The 14868-nt window shown below is 49.6% G+C and overlaps 9 protein-coding genes across 9 annotated transcripts; 5 read left to right on the plus strand and 4 right to left on the minus strand.

The window, feature by feature from the left end:
- Positions 1-491: 491 nt before the first annotated feature.
- Positions 492-1270, minus strand: N7508_000715 (guided entry of tail-anchored proteins factor 1; the record flags this gene model as incomplete). Its single annotated transcript, XM_058458800.1, has 3 exons — positions 492-820; positions 905-1091; positions 1184-1270. The coding sequence occupies 3 exons, from the start codon at positions 1268-1270 to the stop codon at positions 492-494; spliced, it is 603 nt and encodes a 200-aa protein (XP_058325022.1).
- A 366-nt stretch (positions 1271-1636) lies between these two features.
- N7508_000716 (uncharacterized protein) lies at positions 1637-2683 on the plus strand (the record flags this gene model as incomplete). Its single annotated transcript, XM_058458801.1, has 1 exon — positions 1637-2683. One exon carries the CDS (start codon positions 1637-1639, stop codon positions 2681-2683), a length of 1047 nt encoding a protein of 348 aa, XP_058325023.1.
- Positions 2684-3110: 427 nt separating this feature from the next.
- N7508_000717 (4F5 domain protein) lies at positions 3111-3410 on the minus strand (the record flags this gene model as incomplete). The annotated part of the gene is made up of 2 exons (XM_058458802.1): positions 3111-3299; positions 3324-3410. 2 exons carry the CDS (start codon positions 3408-3410, stop codon positions 3111-3113), a joined length of 276 nt encoding a protein of 91 aa, XP_058325024.1.
- Positions 3411-4367: 957 nt separating this feature from the next.
- Positions 4368-5250, plus strand: N7508_000718 (uncharacterized protein; the record flags this gene model as incomplete). The annotated part of the gene is made up of 3 exons (XM_058458803.1): positions 4368-4557; positions 4611-4852; positions 4906-5250. The coding sequence occupies 3 exons, from the start codon at positions 4368-4370 to the stop codon at positions 5248-5250; spliced, it is 777 nt and encodes a 258-aa protein (XP_058325025.1).
- Positions 5251-5638: 388 nt separating this feature from the next.
- On the plus strand, positions 5639-6811 carry N7508_000719 (uncharacterized protein; the record flags this gene model as incomplete). The annotated part of the gene is made up of 2 exons (XM_058458804.1): positions 5639-5667; positions 5716-6811. The coding sequence occupies 2 exons, from the start codon at positions 5639-5641 to the stop codon at positions 6809-6811; spliced, it is 1125 nt and encodes a 374-aa protein (XP_058325026.1).
- A 498-nt stretch (positions 6812-7309) lies between these two features.
- Positions 7310-8903, plus strand: N7508_000720 (uncharacterized protein; the record flags this gene model as incomplete). The annotated part of the gene is made up of 4 exons (XM_058458805.1): positions 7310-7409; positions 7581-7891; positions 7947-8234; positions 8283-8903. 4 exons carry the CDS (start codon positions 7310-7312, stop codon positions 8901-8903), a joined length of 1320 nt encoding a protein of 439 aa, XP_058325027.1.
- Positions 8904-9885: 982 nt separating this feature from the next.
- On the minus strand, positions 9886-11208 carry N7508_000721 (uncharacterized protein; the record flags this gene model as incomplete). Its single annotated transcript, XM_058458806.1, has 3 exons — positions 9886-10420; positions 10506-10759; positions 11005-11208. The coding sequence occupies 3 exons, from the start codon at positions 11206-11208 to the stop codon at positions 9886-9888; spliced, it is 993 nt and encodes a 330-aa protein (XP_058325028.1).
- Positions 11209-11640: 432 nt separating this feature from the next.
- N7508_000722 (uncharacterized protein) lies at positions 11641-11871 on the minus strand (the record flags this gene model as incomplete). Its single annotated transcript, XM_058458807.1, has 1 exon — positions 11641-11871. One exon carries the CDS (start codon positions 11869-11871, stop codon positions 11641-11643), a length of 231 nt encoding a protein of 76 aa, XP_058325029.1.
- A 965-nt stretch (positions 11872-12836) lies between these two features.
- On the plus strand, positions 12837-14460 carry N7508_000723 (cytochrome and DOMON domain-containing protein; the record flags this gene model as incomplete). The annotated part of the gene is made up of 5 exons (XM_058458808.1): positions 12837-12876; positions 12952-13194; positions 13254-13526; positions 13621-14292; positions 14450-14460. 5 exons carry the CDS (start codon positions 12837-12839, stop codon positions 14458-14460), a joined length of 1239 nt encoding a protein of 412 aa, XP_058325030.1.
- Positions 14461-14868: the final 408 nt, after the last annotated feature.

Genomic DNA, 14868 nt, shown 5'->3' on the forward strand with positions numbered 1-14868 from the left:
ATGCGATTGCCCTTTTCATCTGCTTCCGTCAGGTTGTCGGTGGAGGGTAACTCAATGGGGCTCATTCTTGAGGCGAGGAGTTCCCATTTTGTTCTTTTTGAGTCTGTAGCTTATGGCAAAGCGGTCGTGAGATTCTGTCTCATTGCAGATGCCCTGTCAAAGGGGCCGGACTCTTTATCAGTTCTTTTAACCTTGTGTCTTTGCCATGGGTTTATGTTCGCGTGATGATATACCAATCATAGAGTCAAGCACAGAGTCTCCAAAGGAGTCATTGACGATAAACGATTATCTTCTTATCTGATGAACATTTAAACAGTTATATATTTGAATCTATTGAAGCTATTGAGAAAAAAAAATACCAATGAACTCGAACTTGACCCAAATATAACGAAAAATTGATTAAATGCAATATGCAATGCAATATTCATGATATTATCGTGGCATTCCCCGTCGTATAATACACCATAACCATAACCAAGCCCATGTCCAACTCATTGCGCCTTCTTACTCTCAGCACCGACAGGAACAGGCTCCTTCCGGCCTACCACCTGCGCAATGAAAGCACCAACAACCTCCGCCACAAGCGCAATAGCAGCCGCACAGACACTGCTCCAGACCTGGATACTCACAGAGCCCAGCGGCGCACGAGGGAAGGACACAATCCATTGAACATAGTATGGGAACCAGTCTTCAGGGAGGGCAAAGACCGGGGTCTTGGAGTACCAGAATTGCAGGAAGATTTTCAGTCCGTTTGTGCTGAGCCAGCGCGCGATCTTGACGCTCCAGTCGAATGAGGTTTTTTGGGAGTTGAGGGCTTTGTCTGTGGAGAGGTCTGTTAGTACTCTGTTCAATTCACCCGTAGGTGGTCATTGTTGTCTTGTATCCAGTATGGTGGCACACGTACTTATCGCCTCATATTCCTCCATGGTCTTGTCATGGCGTCTGCGCAGCTTCGCCCATTTCGCGAACTGGTCTTGCGAGCTGACGCTGTTCATGTCGCGCTTTTGTTCAAGGACTTCGCGCTTGAGCTGTTGCTGCCTGCGAGCTTTGCGGGCTGTTGGCGTAGGCAATCGAAGGTACAGGAGCCATAGCTGTTGAATAGGTGTTAGCTGTTGGGTTCAGATGTAGATGTTCTGCGGAGCTGCAAATTGCAGCGCCTACGGAGGGCTCATCGGTAACATACAAGGTTGTCGATAGTGCTCGCGCCGATCGTATTGACCAGGTGGATTGCGATGTGCACAAAGAGCACCGTCAGGACAAGGGATAGCATTGTGGCGGGGGTGACGAAGGTAGGATAGGATGCGGAGATGGTGAGTGCGACTGCGACTGCGACTGCGACTGCGCAGGCTGGGATAGCCTGGAGGAAAGCGACGGCTCGATCGGATAGCAGGGCCTAAATGTGCAGGCAAATATGAGGGGCGTTGCCACGAAATGGTGTTGAGTGAAGTGACGTCCAATGTGGAAAGGTGGAAATAACAGCGGACTTGACTTGGCCTGTCCGCCTTCGTATGTCTACACCACATTTTCATCATTTGTCCACATTCACAGGCCCAGTTCAAACAAAGGCAGGCCCCAAATATGATGAGCTCCTCACAGTAATTACCTTCAATCGTTTGCACCCCAAACGAATAATCAAATGTCCAACCCAGAGCATGCATTTCAGGAACTTGCGCGCATCTTCTCATCTAGAGAAAACCAAGTCCTCGAGATTGAGATCATCCCTCCAAGTCTAGGCGCAACATTTCTGCAAGATGGCTGCTCAGTGGGAATCACCAAGAAAGCACTCGTGCAAGCATATACGGTCGCGCGAGCTATCTTCTTTAAGAAATCAATGCCCATGTCGGAAGATGACTTCCAAAATGCGCTCCTCATCCAAATTCAGTCAACAAATCCAGATTTAGCAATCACAGAAATCATGCTGCTATTCGATTGTGAACATCTCACAGCTTGCAATTGGCGCAAGCGCCGGTTATGCGCAGCCATGGCGCATTCAAATACCCAGGATCTTTCAAACGGGACACTCGCCACAATAGAGCTTTTAGAAGCCGAGCTCACGCTTATGTCGAGTTACCAGTGCTCGCCACTTCATCGTCATACCAAGTCGCCTACTTTATGGCACCACCGGCTCTGGGTGCTGAGACATCTACTCGAAAGACGGACTTGGAGTGCCGAGCCTACGCTAGAACTCCACCGGAGTGAACTGGAAGTTGTTCTTCGTGCGGGAGAACTGCATCCGAAAAACTACTATGCTTTCAGCTATATGCGACAGCTGAATGCGCTCCTTGTGGAGATAATGGCAGGAAAACCTGACTGGAAAGCAGAAGCTGCGCTGCCAATTCTTGACCGGACGATTGAATGGTGCCTGGCTAATCCGCGCGATATCTCCGGGTGGAGCTTTGGAATATACCAGCTGAGTCAAGTCACCGATCCCGCGGTGCGAACGCTTACACTTGAGAAAGTGCTCATGTTTGCTCTTGGTGTTGGCTGGGAGGGCGAGAGTCTCTGGACATTTGTGCACCAAATTGTTAAGCAATTCAATCTTGGTAGTGTCGCAGATGATATGGGGTTACGCTGCATTCCGGAAGATGCATCCAATGACTCTGCAAGTTCTTTACAGAAGAAGTCATGGCAGACCTGGCTGGACCGGGCGAGGGTATACTGGGCAGCCAATGGCCAGAAATAATAGCCCATACTCTATATATATGTACTCTGTGCCCCAAATCATAGTGATATAAACATGGTAGGTCAACGTAGATTGTAAATGTACGATCGCCAATTAGGGAACCACCAATTAGTTTTCAGTGTCGTGTCTCGTTTGATTAGCGCTTGATGTACAGTATGCTTTGGTATAAACGCCAATGAGAGTCAGATGAACGCCTCGCTAGACACCCGCCCCGAATATTTGCAAGTAGGGCATAGGTGGATGTTTTCTCCAGGTATCCAAGTTCCAATTCCCCCACGACCCGATCTCCATGCTATTCCAAAGTTGTCTGTTGTCTTTGCCCAGTTGCCTAGTATGTCCGGCACTGCAAGAACGGACAATCGCGAAGGGACCAGTATGAATCGAAGAATCGAAATCGGAATCGGATCGGAATCGGATCGGAATCGGACTACTTTTTCCCTCCTGCCTCTGCAGCCCTCTTCTCGTCCGCTGCAAGGAGAAAAAGATTAGCCCTTTGACCAAAGGGTCGCGGTGCACAATGGTAATACACACCCTTCTTCTGCTTCTCGCGCATAATGGCGGCAGCGTCTTCCTTGGACTTCTGGTACTGGCTGCCAGACTGGGTGTTCTTGCCCTTCTGTGGCGGTTGTTAGAGTCAGACACGGCGCTGGCGGAGAAGACGAACCGAAGCAGCAGCCTTCTTCTGGGCCTTGGCCCGATCATTATCGCGCTGGTTACCCCGCGTCATTATGGCTTGATATACAGAAAGTGTAGGGAGTGAGTTGGCGCGAAATCGTGAAACGGAGAAAAAGTTTGGAGGGGTTCGGCTTGGATCCCGCCACCGGATCGTTAGCCTCATACTTCTTTGCCCTAACTAAGAACTGACTAGAGTACTAACTGCTGGCTTGGAAGTGTTTGTCGGAGATTATACTTTATGTTCTGTTCTGATTCCGGCGGCTATTTACTCCCGACCATTGGGCGCGTAGATTGTTATCTCGTTTCATACTTTGCAATTGACTTGTTTAGCTTCGATAAAAGAACCCGTAAAGGATTTGCTTCAAATATCATGGGGCCTTGTGAATCACTCTTATCAGACAGTTCCAAAATATATAATTTTGGGCCAAAAGATCCCAATATAAGGCTGAAGGAGGCGAGAACAGTGGCCGCCCGCAGCCGCCAGGAGTCGTTTCACCCTAATCGAAACCAACAACTCTCAGCCACTCCTTCAGCTATCTCAAAAGCCAGTTGAAATCGTATTTCCGAAAGCGTCAAGATCCTAACCTCATGTGGGCTATAACCCCGGATTCCTCAGCGCTGAATGGCCTTAACTGGACCACAATGAAACACACGCATAGATCGCATCGGTTCCATATCGAGTCAGAACCCTGTTGATCTCCTTTAGTGCGAGCTTTAATTAAATGCCTTTTGTCAGTTTCAAGTCTATTCATAGGGTAGACAAGGCGCTACAACGGCATTCAGGGTAGATATTCTCGTCTACCGCCATTGTCCCATTGATGTTCTCATCCTTTTCCTTTGTCTATTCTTCCCTCGAGTTGACCTCGCTTTGTTCCATTGTGGGATATCAAGCTGTCTGCTGGTCAGGTTGCTTCTTTCCCATCCTTTTTAATCGCTGCTCCAACCCGGGGAATTCTCCTACACAATTATACCCGATTTTCTATTTCGTCTAGAGCTTTGCACTCTCAATATGATGAGCCGACTGCGTGAATCCCTGGCTGGTCCAGGGTATGTGATTCTGAACGCCATTCGCGTACTCAACATTATCGCTTTCCTTGATATCATTGCTGCGTCTGCGGTCATGCTGGTCAAGATCAATATGCTAAACAGCTTCTTTTTCTTCGAGGCTGTAACTCATGCCGTGGTGGCTATCGTTAGCAGTAAGTGAACACTTCCCTTCGGTATACTTGACATTGGACTAATCGATCGGCAGTTTTCCTCATTATCTCTGAGCTTCCCATTCTGCGCGCCTATTTCGATGACCACTGGCCGATGTTCGGTCAGGATGCGGGCTTTTACACTCTTGCCGGTATCATGATGATCCTGGGTGTCTCGACTCTAGGCAATTTGAACACCAAGGCCATGACCCAGGAAACAATTGGCATGGCATTCTGGCGCATTATCATCTCCGCCGGTGTCCTTGCAATGGTAGTCAGCGTGCTCAACGTGCTAGGAGTATGTCATCCAAGTCCTGAATCTCTTTCTCTTGATACTGACTCCTCACCCAGAGCTTCCTCTTCAGCGACCCTAAAGCCGGAGTCAGCGCTCGCCACGTCCGAGCCTATGGCGCCGTCGCAGAACAGAAAGTCATGAGCCGAACAAGCAGCCACCGCACCCTCCATCTGAGCTTTAAGCGCGAGGAAGCACTCCCGTCGTACACTAGGTCGAACCCCGTTAAGCGCGCTACCCAGCGTTTCACTGGTCGCTTCCCTTTGAAGATCTCCAAACCGATGAACCCAACGCTGGTCGCTGAGAATGATGCTGCTTCGTCCAAGTACTCTCGTGACTCGGTGGAGATTCGTGAGCCTGACCTTGCGCACCACCCTGCTTTGTACTCGGGGCATATGGTTTGAGCTGGACTTGTGGTTTGCAAAATGGAATGGTCTTTGGAATGGAGGATCTGGCGTTGTATTGAGATACTCGAGCGTTTTTGCGATGGCCATTGGGCGTTGGATTCCCCTGATATTTGTCGTATTTAATCATTGTTAGCTGGTGTCAACTGAAATTGTTTGATAAATATCGCAGGTGATCGTAAATGTAAATATGTCCACAGGTTGCAAAGAGCAGTTGTAGAGTGGAAGTAACTTGGTCGCGAGGGAGTACATGTACTTGGACCCACGCCTGGCCGACATTTGGCCCCGGCACTCATTGAACTGGACACTTCACCACTCACACTCTTTCATCTAACTTCGGTTGTTAGAGAGCCCAATGCAGTAGGATTATCTCCTACAAGCCCCAATAATGGCGACAATCTCTATCTCCTGGGGAACGTAAGTTCAAAGCTCTATTGTCTGAGGTCTATATCTAACCGTGAATAGCGTCAAATCCCTCCTCATATTCTTCGGCCCAGTCTTACTACCACGCTTGATTACTGCCTATCGCAACCTCCGCGCATCCATTGCAAGCTGTCCTCCACCACGCCCTCTCCCCGCAGCCCCAGGCCGCGCACTCAACATCCTATTCGGCAGCATCGTCTTCTTCCTCCTCCTGAGCCTCCCATTCAACCCTCACGCGCCCGAACCCAACATCTTCACTCTGACCCGCTCACGCATCAACACTCCGACAGACATCGTCTTCGCCCGCCTCGCACGATTCCGCCCTGATGCCCTCCTCACCGCAGCCGACAACCTCCTCCAATCCAAGTTCACCTCCCTCGGTGCCCGCAAGGTCTACCTGACCTATGGCCCAGATGCCTTGACCTCATGCCAGTACTGCTCCTTCGACAACCTCAACACTTTCCTCATGTACTACCTGCCCTTCCACGTCCTGCTCCCACATCTGGTTCACCTCATGATCCTCGGCATTGCCACCTCTGCACCCATCGCAGGCCGTGAATCTGCCCGCTGGCGGACGAAGTTCACCATGGCTGGTATGGCACTGGCCGCTATCGATGTCTACATAGTAGCAAGCTACGACGCGGTCTCGAGCGCATCACCGTCCGTGCGGTCGGGACAGACCCCGCCCTCCGGCCTCTACAATAGTATCACACTGCTGCGACCGCTGGCCTTCGTGGTCTGCGACGTCGTCTGTTCAGTGGTGCTATACCTCTCCGCTACGAATCGCTTCTTTTTCAAACAGCCCTCTCTGACGGACCAAATTGACCAGGCTGTCTCAGTAGCGTTGAATGCGTTGACCGGTGCCCATGGCAAAATGCATGCTACCAGTGTTACTCGCAATGCTGTGGTGCGTGACAAGTCCCTTAAGAGCCGGGATGATTTGTACTGGCAGACCATGGTGGCCTCGGAGAACCCCACTGCGGCTGGGGAAGGGAAGATCCTCAACAATATTTGGGAAGAGGAAGAAGTGGCTCGAGCCATGTCGCGGGCGATGGCTGGCCAAGGAGGTATTGACCTGGCTCAGTTGGGTGTCAGTGCGAATGACTTTGTGCGAGGGGTGACGGAGGGTTTGGAGTAAAGGTCAATATAGTTAATATAGTGATTACTAGTTGACGTGGACATTTACATTGCCAAGAATGTCACAAATACGCCGGAAATGGCATTGTATACACATACAGAAAGCCACTGCATGTAACTAGCTGTCGATGTCTACAAATTGTACGGCCAAGCTCAACCCCTACGTAGTTCATGCACCTGTGCATCCAATCATCAACATCGCCATTCAACACTTGATGAGGCGGTGAGTGGAGATGATCGTCGTGAGATGAAACGAGACTTCCCCCTCCATTCCCTTTCCTCAAGTCTCTCTCTCTCTTCTTCACATTTCTCTCGTTCTCTCGTTCCCGGTTGAGCGAGTCCTTCTCTCCACAACTCCAAAAATAGCGGCGTGGCGGATGAGGCAGGTCCCACACGCATCTCGGCCCTGAACATTCTCGACTCTCGACTCTCGATAGTCTACTCCGACTTTAGCTCCCCCAGATTCTCCCTTTTTCATATCCCTGGTGCACTCTTCACCATGTCCAAAGAGACGTCTGTAGCGCCGGAGCGCCATGCATACGTTGGATCCAGGGTCAAGGAGACCACGTTCCGCGAATGGGTGGTCGCCAACCAAATCGGTAGGAATACCCCAACATTTCCTGACCCAATTTGAGCAAAAGGAAACAGAGTGGCAACCGCAAATTTCCACTTCGTTCAGCAGAGAAATGCCGCGCTCCTGTTGATGACCACCTCGGCACAATTCCAAGCTAAATTACGGCTCCGCTAACGCATGTCCAATGGCTTTACAGGCATTTCAATGACCATCCTGGCTATGTTACTAGCCTTGCACAACCTCTACCCCTCGCTTCGACCCTATACACAGCCTTTCTTCCAATTGTCCTACTACGACGCAGCCTCGAATTCATACGTGCAGGGCTGGGACGATGTCTACTTCGTCTTCAGTGCCGCTGTCGCACTCACCGGTATCCGCGCCATTGTCATCGAATGGATAATTCAGCCAATGGCTCGGTCAGCGGGTTTGAAGCGGAAGCAGGCTGTTCGTGTGGCGGAGCAGGGCTGGCAGGCTATGTATTACTCGTTCATCTGGGGCGTGGGAATGGTGCGTTGGTCGATATTATGTTGTTCGAGGGGGTTCTAACTGACTGTTGTCGCAGTATCTCTGGAAGAATTCCTACTACTGGGGTGATTTTGCTCCCATCTGGTCTAGGTGGCCTGCGCGTTCTCTCTCTGGCTTGATGAAGTGGTACCTGCTCGTTGAGCTTGCATTCCTCGTGCAGCAGATCTTCGTCATCCACGTGGAGGAGAGGCGCAAGGATCACTACCAGATGCTTTCCCACCACATCATTACCAGCACTCTTTTGAGCTCCGCTTACATTTACGGGTTCTACAACGTGTCCAACGTAGTGCTGTGTTTGATGGACGTTGTGGATTTCCTGCTTCCGGTATGTTTATTGACAAGCGCTCATGTGCAGCTACTAATTATTGCTCAGTCAGCAAAAATTCTCAAGTACCTTAAGTTCGAGACGGCTTGCAACATTGGATTTGGTCTGTTCATGACCACTTGGTTCATCACCCGCCACATCATCTACCCGGCCCTTTGCTGGTCTATTTATAAGAATGTCCCAGCGCAAATGTCATACGGCTGCTACTCCGGTTCGACCGCTGAGATGATATCTGACAATGGCTACCCGAACACTGTTGCATACCTTTTCGGACCGTATTTCAACCTGGAGAACCCCATCTGCATGAATCGCACCGTGAAATGGACCTTCCTGTCCCTTCTGCTGACCTTGGAGGGCCTGTCCATTGTCTGGTTCAGCATGATTGTTCGTGTTGCATACGGTGTTCTTTGCGGCGGTAACGCCGAGGACTCCCGCAGTGATGAGGAAGACGAGGCCGAGGTTGAAAATCAACCTTCCCACGTTCCAGTGCACCTGGCCGCCAAGGACGGTGCCACCCCAGACACCATTGCCATCGACACTGCTCCTGGCCTTGACCGTCGGCGGTCCAATGGAGCCTCGGTGCGTGCCCGGGGCCGTGGTCGTGTCCCATTCGACCAGAGTGATCGGAAAGCTCTACTCGGCCGCATTGGTTGTGAAAAGCCTACATAAATGCTGCCAGCTTTCTTTTCCACTTTATTTTTCTTTTCTCACCAAAATTTGACGAATCCCATTTCGAGTCTCGTTAGCATGCCACGGCCTCTGCCTCTCGTCTCCGTTACGATGTCTGCTTTTCAGCCACGGGGATGTAGCAGCGCCCCCATGAAATGAACCCTCGACTCACGTTGAACTGCTAGTTTGTTTCCGGCATATCGTTTTCAGTCTGCTTGCCGGGTCTTATATCCTCCTCGTACTTGTTTTGTTCCATTTTGCATTTCTTTCCACCGCTTGTCGGCTTTGGCCGGGGGCTTTGTGCTGTACTTTTTGTTGCCGTGCTGATCTCTCGATCGAACTTAGCTTCTGTCCAGAGATCCACACAATAATACCCAATGAAAGCCTTTGACTTTGTATGTATGATAGAATCCACTGTCCATATCGGATCACTAGTACCCAGTGGGAACAAGACCAAGAACAGAACACGAACACACCAACCAGTCATGTATATCCCATCTTTAATACTCAATTATCAAGCATACCTCTTAAGTGCCGGCTCAACATTTGACCCATGCCGAAACAACGAAGTATTAAACCGCCCAACAACGTCGCAATAACCTCCGTCCCCAAGGACTGATCCAACCCAAGCCCAGGCGTAAGAGACATTCCACAAACAACCCCAAGATCAACCCTCTCCACCCTCCCAGGCCCTCATGCCCCAAAGCATCAACGAAAAGCGCAAAAGTCAACGGATGAACGAGCACAGAAGAATGCGAATAATACCCTCCCCCCGACAAGCATCAACAAAAGAATTCGATAACAGGTACGAAAAGACTAGAAATCGTTCCAGCACCCTTAACGCCGGACGTGATAGCCAAACAATATGCATTTAGTGTGTCGGACTTATCTCGTCATGCTCGACCGTCGCAATAGCATCTGAATTATGGCCTTTCTTTTGTGTAGCCCCAGATACATCAGAAGCACTCCGCAGAATGTCCTCTTAAGGGTCCTCTGCAACCACATCTTGAATAATAGAATGAACGTTGACCCCATTCAGCACCCCAATCCTCCGAATAACAAGCCAAGACGGAATGATACAAACCACGAAAAAGCTCATATTGACCGCGACAGCGCCGGATAGGGGAAATCGGTCCTGATTGATCGAATTGATGCCATAAGAGATTGCTTGCCCTGCACTTTCGATGCCTCGTATTACTGCACTGAGTCGAACTACCTCCCCGCCAATTTTGTTGATGGTTCCGACAAGCCAGTAGAGATAGTCATACATGAGGTTGAATCCCACTAGCATGAGGATGTAGACGCATACTGCTCTTCCGAAACCATCGTCTGTCCAGTCAAAGAAAGGCTTGGTGTCTCGGTTCTCGTACTCTTTTGTGATGACCATTGCATAGCTGTAAAGTGATAACTCGAATGCATAGATCAGAATAAATGCGACTATCGCTCGCGTATTGATACTTGGTCTCTTCCAGTCGAGGAAGAAGCCCAAAGAGAAGTTCGCGAGTATAACCCCAGTACTGGCGACAAGTGAAGCCCAAGCCCGTGCCCGGACGGTGAAGTAAGTGGCATTATACGTTGAGAAGAAAGCTTCCGAAAACACACTCTGGAATAAGTAGAACTTCCTTCCGACAGAGAAGGTTGCCCATTTCCTTCAGTTCCTTTGAAAGACTGGAAGGCAGAATCACCACAACAGGTGTATAGTCCGATCGTTGCACCTTGGCAGGAGGAGAGAGCAAAGAAGCCACAAAAGGCCCAATAGCCTGAATAGCAATGAAAACCAGATACGTTTCAACGCTACTATGTCCCTTCTCTTTCCGGTGCACATGAACACCAATGGTAACAGCACCTCCAATCATCTAGCCAACAATCCGACTAGCCAGCCAGTAAGCCAGATACTTGCCACGCTTCTGCTTCTCGGGGTAAGCCAGAATAACCCGGATGATGCACCCTGTATCACACAGGCCAGCATCACATACCACTTATTGTCGAATTTGATGTTGCAGTAGACACTAGAAGCATATATTGGGAAGCCCAGCATTCCTATGGCAAATGTCCATTTCAACCCTATCCTCGAGATAAGCGCCGTCCCGAATATGCACACCAGCACTTGTAAACAGAAGATGACTGAATTGGCGGCGTTGATATAGGTAGGGTCAGCGGCTCCCGCTCCTCCGAGCCCGTTCATTGCGGCCCATAATCCCGGTGCGATGAAGGCGCATAGTGATACAATGGTGATGTTGAAGAATGAGCTGCGGTACCAAGTTCGGCGGTGATGCGCATTATCGGAGACTATTCCGCTTTCCATGTTTCGGACAATCTTTTCAAAGTTAGATGCAAAACATATTCTAGATCTATATTGTAAAGGACTTCCTTGATTTTATAGCCCGCGGTTTCCCCGCATAACCCTGCATCCCCCCCATGGGGTATTTCTTTGTCAGGGATTTGATCCCTGTCAACTACGCAATTGTGCATTGATGCGGAAGCTGTTGCATCTTTTGAGATGTTGCTATTCACGGGACTCCCGAGCGGCAGATGGTTTCATAGATCAACCCAAGGATCTGGTTGCTCAACTGCTACATACAATAATGGCCTCGAAGAGTATGGAGGGCACCAGAGCAATTCTTGTCCGCAATTTGGGCAGGAATGTGAGCCCAGACTCAACGGGAATTCAGATTAATATTTAGCACTGGGTTGTTATCAGGAGTTGAAAGCCCACCGTCGGTGTAAGGCGTGCCAATCAAGTTCCCAAAAAGCCAGGTGACGGGATTGTTCGCAGTTCCTTGATTGCCTGTCTGATCCTCTGGCTGATCGTCGTCTTCTCGGTTGGGGCGAGCGATGGCAGTAATTTTGGCAAGTCTGTACCTGGGACGAAATCCAGAACGGCATATCTTTTCTGGGTCTCCGAGCCGATGAAGTTGGCGGGAACCTTTGGGAGAGGAACCTTGCTGCTGACTGCAACAAATATCATGTTCTCAGCTTCCAAAGGCGGGATCGAATATCCACATTTGACGGCGAAGCGTTCCTTCACTCGAGCCACGTTGATGGCATTTGTTCGTCTATCAAGGACATCGGTCGATGGCTTTGCAGCCAGTACTATAGGTCTGATATTGACACTTGGCCTTCTAGATCAGGTGTGCCTGTCCTCAGCTCCACAGACGCTACCCATCCCCCAAGATTATTCTGTTTAACGGGAAAGAGCTACATCACCACCTGCGATTTCCATGTGTCATTAGCTAAAGAGCAGTATCTTGGGGACACTAACGAGTTTGGCCAGCCCCTTGGAGTCAGTCAATTGGCCCGCGTCCGTTTTCAATTAAATGCGCGACAAAGCAGAGGGACCAGCACCATCTTGGCATCTTCCCTGTCCGTGGAGCAAGCTGAAATCGTGAAAATACCACTTCCATCTGACAGACAGGCAGGATGTCTCATTCGTAATCATCCAAAACTCATCACGCTGGTCTGTCACGATCTGTAAACTGACTAGGCTAGAATTCCTGCCAGCGCCCCGGCCAGGTGGTTGTGCAAGCCACACAAACTAGCGACAAGAGAGGAAGGTTGATAAAACACTCATAAGCTATTCTCTAACCAGTTGGAAGCTGTCGCGAGTCAGCCATCGACCCACCATGCAGGAGGCGGTGCAAAAAATAGGCTAGCGCAGGGCCCTCGGGCCAATTCCATAGAAGAGTTGGGGTGACGAATCTATCAATTCATGTCCAGACCCCAGTCTCCATACATTAGAGTTCCGGGGTCTCGTGGTTACGAATCAGCTTCAATTCAATTGTCAGCCACCTGGGTACCGCTTCCCGGGAACGAGGTGCTCAGTTCGCTAGGCTGCTATATAATTGAAATAAATAAGCGATATGTCACTTGCTAGTCAGATTTCACTGTGGTGAAGATAGACATTCTGTCCACGAAATTGTCGCAATTGCCGATATGTTACTACCCACGGGTGGAGTCGCACTTTGGCTGTTAGGTTGGTTCAATCTTGAGCTTAGCCATCTTGGCATTTCTATGATCCCTGCTTAACCAACTGATGCGTGCTTGGCAGGCCTCTTCTTTCCATTTTTCGCTGTAGGATCTGCGCATTCCAGCTCAAATGCGGCAAGCATTTTCAATCTGCCTCTTCAGCAGAATTCCAACTTCACATTCGCTCTGAATATCCCCGATGACTCCACAGACCTTTACTTCCACCTATCTGGCCCGACCGCCTACTCATGGGTTGCGGTTGGAACGGGGAGCGAGATGAAAAACTCACTGATGATTGTACTCTATTCCAATGCGCATGGGAACAGTCAGTTTCGCTGCCCGATATCTACCCCGCGAAAGATTTTCTATTAACACTGCATATAGATGTGACCGTCAGTCCCCGTTTGGCTTCTGGGGAACAGGAGCCAGTGTACTCATCTTCGCTCGCGGTCGACCTTCTCAATGGAACGGGTATCTATAACAATACAATGACCGTGAATGCCCGATGCTCGAACTGCACCAGCTGGGCGACGGGATCATTGGATCTACAGTCCACTACTCAACCCTGGATTTTTGGGCTGGGTCCAACCGGCGGTACCGCTACGATGCTACGGAGTAACTCCAAGACAGCCAGTATCGAGAGGCATTCGGAATATGGTACGCCCAGTCTTACTAAGAAAGCGTCCTCAAAAGAAACAAACAAAAAAAAAAAAAGGGGGGTTAGTCGAGCTGACTCGCATTCTTCTTATAGGCGTCTTTACAATGGACATGGTCCACGCAACCGGCGGTTCAGGCGGACTACCGCTCTCTTATACCACCTCAGCAGGCTCTGCGATAAGCGGCTCGGTTACAAATGACAGCAATTGGCCTAGCATCATTCATGCTATATGTCTTTGCGGTGCAATTTTCCTTCTTATGCCGACCGGTGTCATCTTCCTACGCATCTCCCCAAAGTCTGTGAGGTGGCACTGGATAAACCAGAGCCTCTCTTCTGCTATTGCCATCATCGGCACCATAATTGGGTTCTACCTCAGCACTATGTTCACCAAATCCCAAACCTACGGCTCGGCACACCAGATCCTAGGTATTCTGATTCTCCTCACCATCCTTGCTCAGTGGAGCATGGGATTTTGGCATCATCTAGTCTACAAGAGGAGTCAGTTGCCGACCAAGCTTGGTCCCATTCATCGCTATCTTGGCTATTTTATTGTCTTTTTTGCCATTATCAACGGTGGCATTGGGCTCACTTGGTCACACGCGTCTAAGTCTGTTGTCATTGGATACTCTATTGCCGTGGCTGTCATCGGGTCGGGTCTTGTCTTTCTCTTCGCTCTGGCAAGATGGAACTCCAATAGCGGGCAAAAAGGCTCCATCAGTAGCCCTTATGAGCTAGGAGAATTCCAGAGTAGCAGAGAGTCTGACAGTAAGTTGACAGGCCAGGGTTCAGACAGAGCTTTCCCAAGGTATAATCATCACGATTATGGTCGACTGTAAGATTTGACCTCGTGCTGAAGTTGTGTCTTGGCGTTGCGGATAAGAAGTTCTGATTCAGAGCGTGGACCTGATTTAAAACGCATCAGGTTTCGTTTGAAAGAGTATTAGGGAAAAAGCAAGATTCCATTCATTCATTCATAACCCTCATCAAACTTCGTCCACTAATCCACTAAACTCGTCTATATAATAGAATTAAGCATTGTTTCCTGTAATGCCATGAAAGGTGCTTCATGGAGAGAATGCCAAAGGCCATTTCCAAACTACATATATTTCACGCGATAACTCGCTTCTAGGTTTGATCCGGACACCGAGGCAAACAGCGGTTGAAAAGTAAAACTTCTTCGTTATAGCACTGGTGACGTTAACTCCAGCACATTTGCTAGATTATAACAAGTACGATGAACCAACATATCGATTGTCGCATTGTAGGTGAAACCGCCGATGAGAGTGTCAATTGACCGATTCTCTTGCACGAGCACAACGACACTTTTGATATTAGTGATAA

This window comes from Penicillium antarcticum (genome assembly GCF_028974205.1).
Source record: "Penicillium antarcticum strain IBT 31339 chromosome Unknown utg000001l_segment0_segment0, whole genome shotgun sequence".
Lineage (NCBI taxonomy): Eukaryota > Fungi > Ascomycota > Eurotiomycetes > Eurotiales > Aspergillaceae > Penicillium > Penicillium antarcticum.